The sequence below is a fragment of the Gobio gobio genome, assembly GCF_949357685.1.
Source record: "Gobio gobio genome assembly, chromosome: 10".
Classification (NCBI taxonomy): domain Eukaryota; kingdom Metazoa; phylum Chordata; class Actinopteri; order Cypriniformes; family Gobionidae; genus Gobio; species Gobio gobio.
The window spans coordinates 42,342,212-42,355,768 of record NC_137116.1 but is presented as its reverse complement, the minus strand read 5'-3'; the positions used below and the strand labels follow the sequence as shown (position 1 = coordinate 42,355,768).

The 13,557-nt window shown below is 39.5% G+C and overlaps 1 protein-coding gene across 1 annotated transcript in view; it reads right to left on the bottom strand.

Moving 5' to 3' along the window:
• Positions 1 to 4,787: 4,787 nt before the first annotated feature.
• The window catches only part of iqsec2a (IQ motif and Sec7 domain ArfGEF 2a), a gene marked incomplete at its 5' end in the record, with an annotated part of 37,665 nt that continues 28,895 nt past the window's right edge, over positions 4,788 to 13,557 (bottom strand). Inside the window, 5 exons of the mRNA XM_079826341.1 lie at positions 4,788 to 6,012; positions 7,738 to 7,787; positions 8,978 to 9,169; positions 9,359 to 9,520; positions 11,713 to 11,812. Coding sequence (XP_079682467.1) covers positions 4,807 to 6,012; positions 7,738 to 7,787; positions 8,978 to 9,169; positions 9,359 to 9,520; positions 11,713 to 11,812 — 1,710 coding nt within the window. The 3' untranslated portion in view covers positions 4,788 to 4,806. The remainder of the gene's footprint in view (positions 6,013 to 7,737; positions 7,788 to 8,977; positions 9,170 to 9,358; positions 9,521 to 11,712; positions 11,813 to 13,557) is intronic.

Sequence of the window (13,557 nt, the reverse complement as noted above, 5' to 3'; positions counted from 1 at the left end):
TGGAAGATTATGAATGTTGACTGAACGTACACAGACAAGCACAACAGACACACAAACTGCACACAACCAGACAGGTCTCTTTGTGGGGTTGAGTGGACATAAAGCAGGACAACTGTTTAGTCAAAATCTGCCCATTGCAAGCAAATATATAGAACAAATGGAATTCATGTTAACTTCCTTACAGCTGCACAAAAGAAAATCAATTACATTTCTTAACTGTTGAATTCTTGATTTTCAGCAACAATTGTAGGAGGATGGAATAACAATAAGACTTTTGTACAACTTACTTATCTAACTACAACATCATATAAGTGCTTAACCTGTGCAGACACAATCATGTTAAACTTTTCTAAAGGGACGTGGTGCTGAACATTTGTACTGATTATTTGTGATGGTCTGTTTACACTATTCTCCTGTACGGTTTATTAGACCCAAATAAGACAAAAGCACAATGTAAGTCACATTATGCTTTTTAATTTTGAATGTATGATAATTACTTTCCCTAACACCCCAAGTCATTACAGAGAGACCTCCACAAGCCTATGTGGCCTAATGCGAACACATACTAATCACCAGCAAAAGGGGAAGCACAAAACACTCCTATGAAACATAACCAGCTTCAAAATGAAAACAGATTGTACATTTTAATATACTGTTATAAGGAGCATTTAACCAGAAGCGGTTCACACAACAGTGTAGCAAATGAGCTAAAAATGAAAGGATATAACAAATAAACGATTGATATACGAATTTGTTAGCATATTTGTAAGTGTTCAAAACTGTTTGAAGATTTTGTAGAACATGGCCTTAAGAGTTTTGACCAGTTTGGTGATGAGAGTCACTTGTTCAGCTCAACAAATGTTGCATGACTTTGACTATGATTTTGACTATATTGTACATGCCAGAAACACAATGAACTTTAGTGGAGAACTTCCATTTCTCAGTATACAAATGTATGTGAACAGAGTACTTTATCCAGCATCATTTGTCATTCCTGTCTTGGTGTTAGATAAAAATGTAGAAACCTACAGTTATACTCATATGGTACCTACCTGTTGACTGATATCAATAGTCCTAATTATACAATGTGTAATGTGCATTAGTTCTTGAGTGGTTATTTCAATGCATTGCTGAGACAGTATAAAAATATAACATTTTAGACAAATAAAATGATTTTGTATGCTTAATATAAATCTGTCATTAGCCTGATTTCATATACTATTTGCACGCATACACATGTGACCCTGGACCACAAAACTAGTCATAAGTTGCACGGGTATATTTATAGCAATAGCCAACAATACATTGTATGGGTCAACGTTATCGATTTTTCTTTTATGCCAAAAATCATTAGCATATTAAGTAAAGATCATGTTCCATGAAGAATATTTTGAACATTTCCTACTGTAAATATATATAAAAAAAATATAATTATTTTTGATATGTGTTGCTAAGGACTTCATTTGGACAACTTTAAAGGCGATTTTCTCAATATTGAGATTTTATTTGCACCCTCGGATTACAGATTTTCAAATAGTTGCCAAATATTGTCCTATCCTAACAAACCATACATCAATGGAAAGTTTATTTATGCAGCTTTCAGATGATGTATAAATCTCAATTTAAAAAAATGGACCCTTATGACCTTATGGTTTTGTGGTCCTAGGTCAGATATACATTCATACTGTACACACACAGCCAAACAGCCAATCAAAAACATAGAAAAAAATGAAAATAAAAAAACAACTTTCCAACAGCAAGAACATGTTTTATAGAATGAGAGCAATAAATTATCACATCATTTCTCTGAATTAGTTCTGGATCGAAACCTCATACATATATACAAATAAAACTTCATACAATTAATCATTTTAAATATAGGAACTGCTCTTACACACACATACTGATACAATTTTACAATTACAATTCGTTCCAAGACCCCCCCCCCCCCCCCCCCCCCCCCCCATCCCCAGGTCCTTAAAATGTAAACAATGGTTCATGTTCCCATTCCCAGCCAGATATTGATTCCTCAGTCCAGTGCAGAGTAAATATGGCATATTTATATCAGCTAATATATACATTCAGGTTTATACAGCATCATTCAGCTAAGTGCAGACATGCAACACGGGGCACGGTGGCGCAAGACATTAGCGTGTCAGAAACCAGAACACGCGTCTCAAAAAACTACTGGATCGATTTTTTTTTTTTAAACATCATACATCTCTGCTTTATTTGTGTTTGAGCTCAGCATGCCCCAGCACTCAGGACTCTTAATACAAGCACAAGAGCAAAGCGTTAGAGTTAGAGAGAAGCAAAACCACCCATAGGAAAAAAAGTGAAATGTATTGAACGGCCCTCTAAATTCAGATAACACCACAGCTTACAACAAGGACATGGAGTTCCTGTTTGTCTACAAGGGCCTTAAGTTAAGGTTTCCAGTTATGGATAATGCTAGCAGATTTGAAGTACTGGAATCAATTACCTGAATAAACATTATTGATGTTCAACTAAATGTATTTTATACAGGCAAAGAAAATAATAATAAAACAAATAAAAGGGCTGGGCCTAGCAGCAGAGATTCATATTCTTATTTAGGATGTTTTCATCCTTGTAGGACTTTTTAAAAATGTTACAATTTTATAAGTATAAAAATAACTCCTCAACACAAACATCACTAATGTAATACTGTGAATGATTCTGCTTAATGGAGAGAGAATGGCCCATTTTGGTTGTTGGGGGGGGGGGGGGGGGGGATAGAAGTAGAAAGAGATAGGGAATGTTTGGAGGGACACAGATGGAATTGGAACTTTGGATCCTAGGCACTGATGATTTTTAGCTTGTCTATGTGCAAAACCAGAAACTTTCAGAAAAAAGATCTTCACAATTAAAGATGCTTTTACAGTCTCTCAGTGTAAATGAGTGAGTGTGTGTGTGTGTGTGCATGAATACAAGTCCTCTAAACACACTTTCATTAAAAAAGAAAAGAAAAAAGAGGGCACTGACATTGGACATGCAACGCAGCAAAATTCACAATATTAAAAGAGCGAGTTGCTCAAGTGTGTATGGCTTCTGGCAACAACAAGTTTTACATGGATCATACAGCTTTTATGTGGATAATATAGTTTTATAAACTTGCTGCAAAACATTTACCTGAAATCAGCAGTCCAATTAGTTGGCTAAACATTAATTGTACACACACACACACACAAAAAACTAGCCTGTTGGTCTGTCTAAAAAAAAGCTCTTAGAAAACACTCAGCACGGCACTCTGCTAAAACATATCCATGTATCATATTAGCAGTAGCTTTTACACCAACAAAGCAAGAATTATATCAGTAGTATTTGACATCATAATAGTAATAAAGTCATCCCTTAAATCCATCCATATCCTGATTTTCTTTAAAATTCAGTTACTTCTAAATATTTAAGATATCTGTAACACATTTAAACCTCAAGTCCATAAGTACAGAATTAATTTCAAAGTTTCCATGACACTCTCTACGAACATCTTGCTCCTCCAACTGGTCATCCAGAGAAAATATCCAGGTGTATCACAACGTAACCACTGTTCCCGAACCTCCAATGACAAACCTTTACAGTAGGCACTAAGGTTATGCGATGAATTGCCAAATATAAATGTTTCATTGGTCAGGTGAGATTGTTAAAATGAACAAGACAAAAATAATACTGACATGGCAACACTTAAAAGGGAGAGAGATGCTGAGGTAACAGGTGGCAGGAAATAAATGCAATTCTGATTTTTCTATTTATACATGTCTTGATTATTGGTCGCTATTAGTCATGACTCTTTTGTGTACGTTACATTTAGGTTTGTTACGTTAGGTTAGACTTAATTGTCTTGTATAATAAAATAAAAAAATATCTACCAAACAACTTAAATCTCTTTCTACACATTCTGTTTAATAAATGAAAGGCGTAAATGACATAACTTCACTGAGGTCTTCAAAAAGGTTTTTTTACTGTTATGGCTGACTTATTGCAAACCTGATGCCCAGCCTCTTCAAGACAAAAACAAAACAGAGCAACAAACATTTTTCAAATAGTTCAAAAATAGTGATATTTTTTTTTTTTTTTTTTTACCATGTAGATTTAAGTGAAGTTTTCCCAGCAATTCCCACCCCATTCTTTCACTCACAAGTCAAAATAAAAGTTTAAAAGAATCAAAATATAGCGTTTGGCATCCCTCTAAGTGCATGCTGGCCCTTTTTACACGCTGAGGAATAAGTTTGACAATTTTGAGGAATGTATCAAGCAAACATTTTCTGACTGACCCTGAAATGATTGTCATCTGAGACACATGAAAACTGAAAAGACTACAAATGAAAGTTCAGTTTCTTTTATATTTTGCACTCATCAGTCCGGTTATGTATCCATTTTGAGTGTTTGAAGAGTTCACCACCATCATCGTCTTCCTAAAATGTATCTTAAATTCATCAGTCTGACTTAAATTGGCACCCCCTTTCCCCCTGTAACCTCTTCCTTTGGCAGCAATGCAGGTCAAATTCAACTCCTAAAAACACTTCATCTGCTTCACCATTGTCTCCATTAGGCTCCTCAGATCTTCAGTCGGAGATTTTACGCTGTTACACAGCCTTTGTTTTGAATGGCGGCGGACAGCAAGAGGCCGTTCAGGCTAGCAATGAGCATGTAGCCGGCCAGGTTTCCCGCTCTACACGTGAGGGAAGCGGATGTGGAAGTAACAGAGTCTGAGTACAGTATGCTTCCTCTTGCCTGGGCTGCGGCTTCTCCGCGTTGAGACTCTGCGCCCTCTGCTGTGGCTCACCCTCACACCACCGTGCTGATGCGGTTGATAGGTTTGGATTTGGAGCTGCCGACCGTGCTGCTGTTGCTGGCTCCGCTTCCACCTCCGCCCCCTGGGCAGCCTGAATGTGACCCCATGGGTCCCGGGAGCTGTGGGGCTAGCGGGGAGAGTGGGGTAAGAGGGGTGAGAGGGGTATGTGGTGACGGCGGAGGTAATGGGGAATGTGGTGGAGGCGGCGGAATGGAGGAGAGGGGCGGGTACTGCGGTATGTAGTGGGCGGTGCCCTGGGGTATGTGCCGTGCGGTGATGGCGGATGGTGCCTGAGGGGGCGGCGAGAAAACAAAATGAGTTTGATGGGCGGAGTGATGCAGTAAGGGGTGGGGGCTGTGGGCGTGGACGGGATGGCTGTGGGTATGAGAGTGAACGTGGGAGTGGGCGTGAGGGTGGGGCTGAGAGTGAGACAGAGTAAGAGGAAGCTTGCCGGTAGGATCGGGCACCCGTACGTGGCGTATGGTATTGGGGTGCACATGGTAGAAGTTGAAAGGGGCGATGGGCGAATGGGGTGAATGTGGGGACAGAGGTGGAGGGGTGCAGGCCATATTGGCGTAACGGCCTTGCTGCATAGCATGATGGGATAGTTGCTGCTGGAGCTGGGCGTGTGAAGGAGCGGGCGGCCCGCGTCGCGGAAGGGACCCTCGTTGTATGGTGTGATGGATAGCGGGTGGATGGCCAGGGGTGGCAGCCTGCACGTGGTACCGATGATGATGGTGGTAGGGGGGCGGAGGCTGCCCAAAGTTGTTGTGACAGTACTGAGCGTGCAGCGCTTGGATCTTGGATGGCCCACCGGGGTCTGACTGGCTGAGGGCGGAGGGGGAAGGAGGCGGCGGCCCTCCTGTAGTAGGAGGTGGCACGGGGGCCGGGTAATGTGGCCCGGGGGGAATAAGGGGAGCAGGGGGTTTGGCGCGCTTGCTCCCAAACAGGGAGCCCAGGAAGGAACCGGAATTGCTCCCTCCAGAACTGCTCCCCGGCCCCCCACCTCGATCGTTGATGCCAGGGACCCCCCCCATATTGCCTACTGCGTTGTGAAGTTGCCCCGGCCCACCCCCCACCCCTACTCCGGGGCTCAGGATAGGGCGGTGAGGCCGGTAGTCTTCCAGCCCGTAGCAGCTGGGAACAGCGCCCCCCATGGGCAAACGCTGATGTGGCTGAGGGCTGTTAATGATGGATCCCTATAGTGCGCACAAACACACAAAGCCAGACAGTCATTGAACTGAAAATCTGAGACATGACCCAGTTACTTCGTCAAATAAATAACACGTTACTTTTCAGGGATACACCGATATAAAAATTCTGGCCAGTACGTAAAAGCAATAATGATTTAAGTTATAGCAGTACCAATAAATACCAGATGTTAAAATGCTATACTATTTTTTGTAAATAAAAAATAAAATAAAATTCCAGTAGTCGGCACCAATACCAGTAAAATTTCACAGTTCTCTGTACAATTTTCTGTACCATAGCAAACACGATTAGAACCGTTTTACTATTTTATTTATTCATATTTTATTTAACTATTTGAAAATACAAATAATAATTAAATTAAATTCTGTTTTTTTATTAAATAACTAGTAAATCATTTGTATTTTATTAAATACATTTAAACGGCATGTAGCCTTCAAACATACACATTACATAGAACAAGTGGCAGGTCTTTTAGTTTGCATTTACACTAAGTCTTAATGCACATATATTTTAACATACAGTATCAGATTTGTCTCATCTATTGCTATGGTTATATCACTGTCAATTTACAAATAAAGACTAATAAATTCAGAAAATTTACAGTGTACTGAGCAGCATGAAAAACAAAACTTCTATTCCAATTGTAAATAGAAAGCGAGCTTTATAATCATTGAAGCTGTCAATCACTGAGAGCTACACTTTGTTGGTAATAATGAAAGGATTTGCTAGTGTGCAGAACTCGAAAACGCGGTGAACGAAAACTCTGGTGTGTTTTGAGCGGTGTTGAGAGGATTCTGATCGGCCATTGCGTTCACGCATTCAACAGATATGTCTGTGATTGGCTATAGTGATCAAGGCTTCAAAAAAATGTTGTAAATAGAAACCTTTGACGTGCTTCACAGAGCGCTTACACAGATACACACGGGAGCGCTGGAAAGCAGCGGGTACTGAATATACCCAGTACTCGGTACTACCTGTTGCAGTACTGGTACATTTGACAACCCTAATGTACAGTATAAAAATAATATTTATTTTGAGATTTACAAGATTAAAGACTACATTTACTGAATCATTCATAATATATGAAATAAGTATTGGCTTGTCTGCGTCAGCCAGAATTTTAATATCAGAACATGCGCAACTTTAATTACGAGCAAGACAATAATGTAGCTTGAGACATAAAGCACATCCACACTGTACACCTATCTCCTGGTCAGCAAAAAACTAAAAATCTTTCAGCATTAAATATAAACAGCCTCAAACATCTTGCAAAAGTTAGAAATGTCAGTGTCACATTAAACAAACCACAATGCAGTCAGATGTTAGTGATGATCGACTGTATAACAAACTAAAGCGTCCTTATTAAAGTGCCTCACTCATTTTACTCAGTCAAAACATGTATCTGAACCTTTAAAACAGAAGGAACACTGATTGAGGCATTTGTTTACCAGAGCAATGTATTTGTTAGTAGTATTTAGTAGTAAATGCACCAGGCATAACCTATTAGACATGCTGCATGCAAAACACAGATTACTGTTTTTACACAATACCGAATAAAACATGCTGCACTTCATCACACAATAATCACAAATTCATGCAAAGCCGTTTTTGATAAATACAGCACAGAGGACTCATGCACTTGAGAAAGCCGCAACACAAGATCATTCCATTTCAACGTGATTACGAGCAGTTAGTAGATCTGTCCAACTTACTTCAATGGTACTATCCAAAGAGCCAACGCTGTTTCTACGGCCTCGCTTTCCTGCACCCAACCAAGCACAGCAAGGTCAGGGTCATTGAGAATTTTTTTCCCAAAACCTCATACTGGGTGTTTGACTCTGGATGATCAATTTACAACAATGTCTACACAAATGTCTAATGACAAAACTAAACTTCACGCCACAAACTCGACATGGCTTTGTTCAGAAACCATATAAAAGAGTAGTACGTCACATGACCACATTACGTTCATGTTTAATTCTGCAAGTTCAAAATAAAATGGCTACAAAATAAAACAGCAATTTTGTATTTGTGTAAATATGTGTTAACTCTTGGCAGCCTGATCAAACATTGAGAAATAAAAATATTCCAAATATTTTGCCAGCTATAACTTCATGGAAATAGGTGATCAAAGTCAAGTTCATCGCATTGTGCATTGTGTAATAAGGTATTAAGGCTGCAACACACCGACGTCAAAGAACTAGCAGAGACAAAAGCAGACTGTGTTGTCGCTTCACGTTGGCTGCGTTTGGGCCAAAAAGCTACGCTTGAACACCACACCAAAAGGACTACAGGAATGCTCATGTAAGATGACATAAAATTAGAACAGCTTTGTGTCTATGCCATCTTGACTTTTTGTAGTTCATCACTTTCACTTTTATTCTCTCTCACCCATGGGCCAGATGTGTGCAACACACTGCAAAAACTAGCCCGATAGACGCTCACCTATGGCCCGCTGTTGGCCGACTGTCGGCTTGATGTCACGGCCCTTTCACAGAGTCTGTTCTGATGTACACTGCACATTTGAACAAATGTAGCATCTATGCATACAGAAAGTTTGCATGCTGTGACAGTGCACATTCTAATCACTGCAAAAAAATTGCAATTTGAGATTCAAAATACAGCCACTGGATTAAAAACAAATAAAAGTAAAAAAAAATAAGTATGCAAAGACATAATGTGCCATTAGAGGGCACTGTCTGTCAACCTGTACTTCATAACAGAAGTTCAGCAATCCACAACTGTTACAGTATGGCGTTCATGATAAAACTGTGGTGGAGTTATAAATATTTCCCCCATATAAATATTTTTTTAATGCTCTACAGTCCACAGAAATCCAGGAAGCATCCATGCAATGAAGCATAATTAAATGTGCTAATTTGTCTTGCATTTTTTTGAGAGCCTAGTTGAAATAGAAGGGAGTTTGTTGTGTGAATGTGTGTTCTGTTGTACCTGTCTCAGAGAGGTCTCTCAGTGAGGAGCTAAGCGCGGTTCGTTTAAGCCCCTCCCCTGCTGCGTACGTGTCATCCAGACTGGGCCTTCCCAGAGTGCCGTTCACAGCCTCAGTCTTCATTCCGCCAACCCCACCCACATCTCCACTCAGGAGCCCTGGACGCATCACACCTTTCTGCTTTTCTAACTCAGCTACGGAGAAGAGAGATAAGGGGTTAATACTAACAAAACCGACAAGTACCATAATGAACATTAACCCTAATGAACAATTTATCAGCCACACAGCAAATTTCCGAAATTTCAGTAAGCAAACAGGAAAATAACCTCATGCTTTTGATCTGTCAAGGGTAAAAGAACAGATCATTTAAAAGGATTTCTTACACTCTACGCGGTATTTCTCCATATCCTGAACCTCAGCAACGCTCTCACGCAGGTCGCTGGTGAAACGCGTTCGGTCCTGCTGGCTCGGCGCGTTGAACACGATCAAAACCTTACGCTCACTGCCAGGCATTGCTGATGTCAGTCTGATACCATGAGGATAGTCTGAGAGAGAGGGACAGAGATAGAGGGTAAATGCAGTCAATTAAAAAGAGACCCAGATAAAGAGGCATGTGCTGTGCCTCGTGTAATTAGTTATAGATCTCTCGTTTTGACAAAAGTCCACAGATACACACAAGAACTGTTCTAAAATTAACCCCAGAAAAGCCAGGTTCCTCACACATACAACACATTTTTTTTTTATAACCTTTGTTTTCTAGTAAAAATATCTAACGACCATAAAACAAAATAAATTTACTGTGTACTATCAAAATTGTAATGTAAATCGTTTTTCTTACACTTTTAGTTTTTTCTTTAAAGGGGTGATAAAACCACGATTTCACTATTCTAACTTTAGCTAGCGTGTAATGTTGCTGCTTGAGCATAAACAACATCTGCAAAGTTACAACGTTCAAAGTTTAAAGCAAAGGGAGATATTTGCTTTTAAAGAAATCAATTTCTAAGAACTACAGCAAACGGCCAGTAGGCGACTACAGACATTCCTCCAGGGTTGGTGACATCACCAGGCTCAATATTTACATAAACCCCTCCTCCGAGAATATTAAATAAGGGGGGGGTGAGGCCATTTTGTATCGCAGCGTTGTTGTGGTATAGTTAGGCTGGAGTGTTGTTGCCGCGATGCCGAGGAAACGCTGTTATTTTCATCCGGATTGCAGGTCTGGGGTACTTGCTTTGTTCAGCCTTCCTTGGGACAGGGGTACATTGCAGAGCGTTTAACATGCAACATGTTATATGCACGTGTGTATGAGACAGAAGGGAACAGGCGCGTGCGTGAGACAACGCGGCCAGTGTGTGAATGCACGACGCGCGCGGGGCTCCCTCCCGCAGCACATTTCACGGAGGAAAACTTCCACAATGTTTGCGAGTTCAATGCAGGATATGCACCACGGCTTGTCCTGGATTTACAAACAGAAGCTGTTTACGGGCCACAACCTGTAAGTCTGATTTATTTTTCATCTATGTGTTTTCCTGTAATAGGTTGTAGCAAGGAAGTAAACAGATGACAACGCTATTCTGCAAACCAGTCTGTTAAATGCTCATTCATACTTAACGTTATCCGACGAACACCTAACGTTACAAACACTAACGTTAAAATCTCAACAGAGAACTTGGCATTAGTGTAAATGATTCTTTGATTATGAGCTTTTATGTATTATTTATCTACAGGCATGCTAAACATGGTTCTGTGTGTGATTTGGCTAACTTACTAGTAAAGCCAGTGTTTAGTGTTCGTTTTGGGTTAATAGTTCTTGCCAGAGATATTTGGCTATAATCGTTCTAAAAATACAAAAGTAACAGCGCCATTCAGTAGCGATCACTATAGATCCGCAGTCTTTACTCTTGAGGACTGAACATGTTGAACTGGTTCTGCTCGATCATCTTCACTAAAATGTTCTGGGTCTGATTCGGGCTCAGATTGGTATGTTTTTATTGACGCCATTGTTTCTAATACTGACCAAAGCACAGCCTCCAGGTAAGGGGCGTGACGTTTCCGATAAACGTGCACTGCGGTTAGCGAATCACAACACACTGGGCCAGCTAACCAATCTGAGCCCATCGCGTATTTTTGAGGGACTGGCTTCATACAACCCGGAAAGCATCAGACCGTTTTACAAGGAGGGACAGAGCAGTGTAGAATAAAGGTCAAATATATGAAAAATAATGCAAATTTTTTTTAAACGAAGCATGAACACATGTTACAGTGCACCCCACAAACACAATCAAGCCTTCAAAAGAATGTGTTTTACCACCCCTTTAAGCATAAATCTAACAAAATATAGAAAGGTTTATGTTTAAAACAATAAAAAAAACAACTGTTCAAAATAGATTGTCTTAATCGTATGAAATTTTACGTTAAGCTAATGTATCTTCTTTTAAGAATATTGAAAACAAGTCCAAAACAAATACTGATTACGATAAATAGAGAACAGATGTTCTCAGAATCAACAGAATAGCCACAATCGAGGTGATGGCATGAGGATGTCTTTTTCTCCGTCATATACTGGTAAGAAACCAAAACACCACCTACATGAAAGCAAGGAAAGAGTAATGAGAGAGCACCGAGCTGAAATGGAGTGGATGAGAGCAGAGTGTGTAAACGAGCTGGAATGGAGTGATAGTATAAATAAAGAAGGAGGGACAGATGGTGAGACAGATGGAGGGATGAATATACTTACAGGAGTTCTGGAACATATGAACCTGCATCTCCACCAAGGGAAAGGACTGTCTGAAACTGTACGTCACAGACGTCTTCTTCTTCTGAAAAATCTTTGTTACCTGCAGCAGGGAACAGAAGGGATGTTAGGATGTAGTTATGATCATTATATATTATATAATGCTTGGACACACTTGACTGAATATGCAACTTTATGCACAACTGCCAGCCTGCATGGAGTGGTTCTTGAGAATCCAGAGCCACCAGCAGCTTCAAATACCTGTTTGCTGCTCAACAGTGGCTTTGTTTATAGCTGTCCTTTTAATACAATTAATTTTTTGGACAGAAACTTTACTTAATAAGCCTTTATCTGACCGAGTTCTGATGTAGTGCTGTAAATTACTCACAAATCTTATGATAGTTTGATGATCTCCATTCAGTTTTCACACGATATACATTTTTTTCATGCGCTGTCCTGTGATTAATCACTAAAGTAGCTTAGAAACTCAACCGTTATAGCATAGATTTTTCTACCTTTGAAGTAACTACAAACCACAGCTTCATAATTAATAGAAACGTATGACTAATTCACACACACAATTTATCTGTCTCTGATGTACAACACACAGAAATATGTAGGAAATGTTACGACCCATAGACAATAACTGCTGAAAGTGAGCTGTTTCCTTCAAGTATTTTAAAATCACAAACAAATGCACTTTTTCATTAGAAACACAAAAAACTTTAATAATTGAGCATATTTACAGTACAAACCTTATCAGTGAACTTGGAAAAAAAAAAGGAAAGCAAAAAAAAAAATACAATAAAAGCAAAATAATCGTTTATTAATCGTAATCTAGGTAAAATGTTCAACTAATCGAGATTTTGATTTTAGGTCAAATCGTTCCAGCCCTAAGCATTACTAATATAAATATTATAATTACAAATTATTTGGAGTACTTCTTTATTGCACAATGCACATTTCTGACATATCGCTTGAGATTTACGTTGCATTCACACACGGCTCTGTGTCAACGCTTGACAGAGGGGGTGTCTGAAGCTTAGTGCTGACGCGACTGCCATAGTGGCATAAGCCAATCATAATACTTTGTTGATGAAATTAACGTAAAGTTAAAACCGCTTTATGGCCAGATGATACTCAAACTACGTTTCTCGGCTGAATAAAGCAAACCAGCGTCTCGCAAGTAAAGTTTTGATGGATGGGGATTGCAATCAAGGTAAAGATGATTGCTATGATATACAGGAGTCGTACAGTAAGCATGCGTGAGTCCTTTATATTGATGTGAAAACAATATGTGCACTCTCAATGCACTAATCGCACATTGTATTTATGCTCAGACACTTTTTTATACAATTACCAATTGTTTCCACACATAATCAGGATAATGTTTTGATTTGTCATGTGTATGTTGCCGTGTTTAGTAATTCAGAATGGATCTGTGAACTGTAGTAGGTATATGCAGTCAGGTCAAGGCAGATGGTTTAGGGATTTTTTGGGAATCTCCATGTGTTCCTGTTCGGTATCGCAACTTGACTGGTCTAAAATGTAAACAAGCTCTTTGTTGTTGCACTGTACACATACTATACAATGCGAATTCTGTTTTTTTTAATTATTTTTTTTATAAATGTGTGCTTTGATGTGCATCATTTTATGAATTATATGGACTCTTTATATCATTTTATTTATTAGGTGTCCTTTTGGAGTATCTAAGAGTCTTTCTCTCTCTCTCTCTCTCTCTCTCTCTCTCTCTCTCTCTCTCTCTCTCTCTCTCTCTCTCTAACACTGGAACTGTTACATATGTTCTTAAGTTTTTTTGAAAACTGTAGGCCTATACATCCTCCTGTA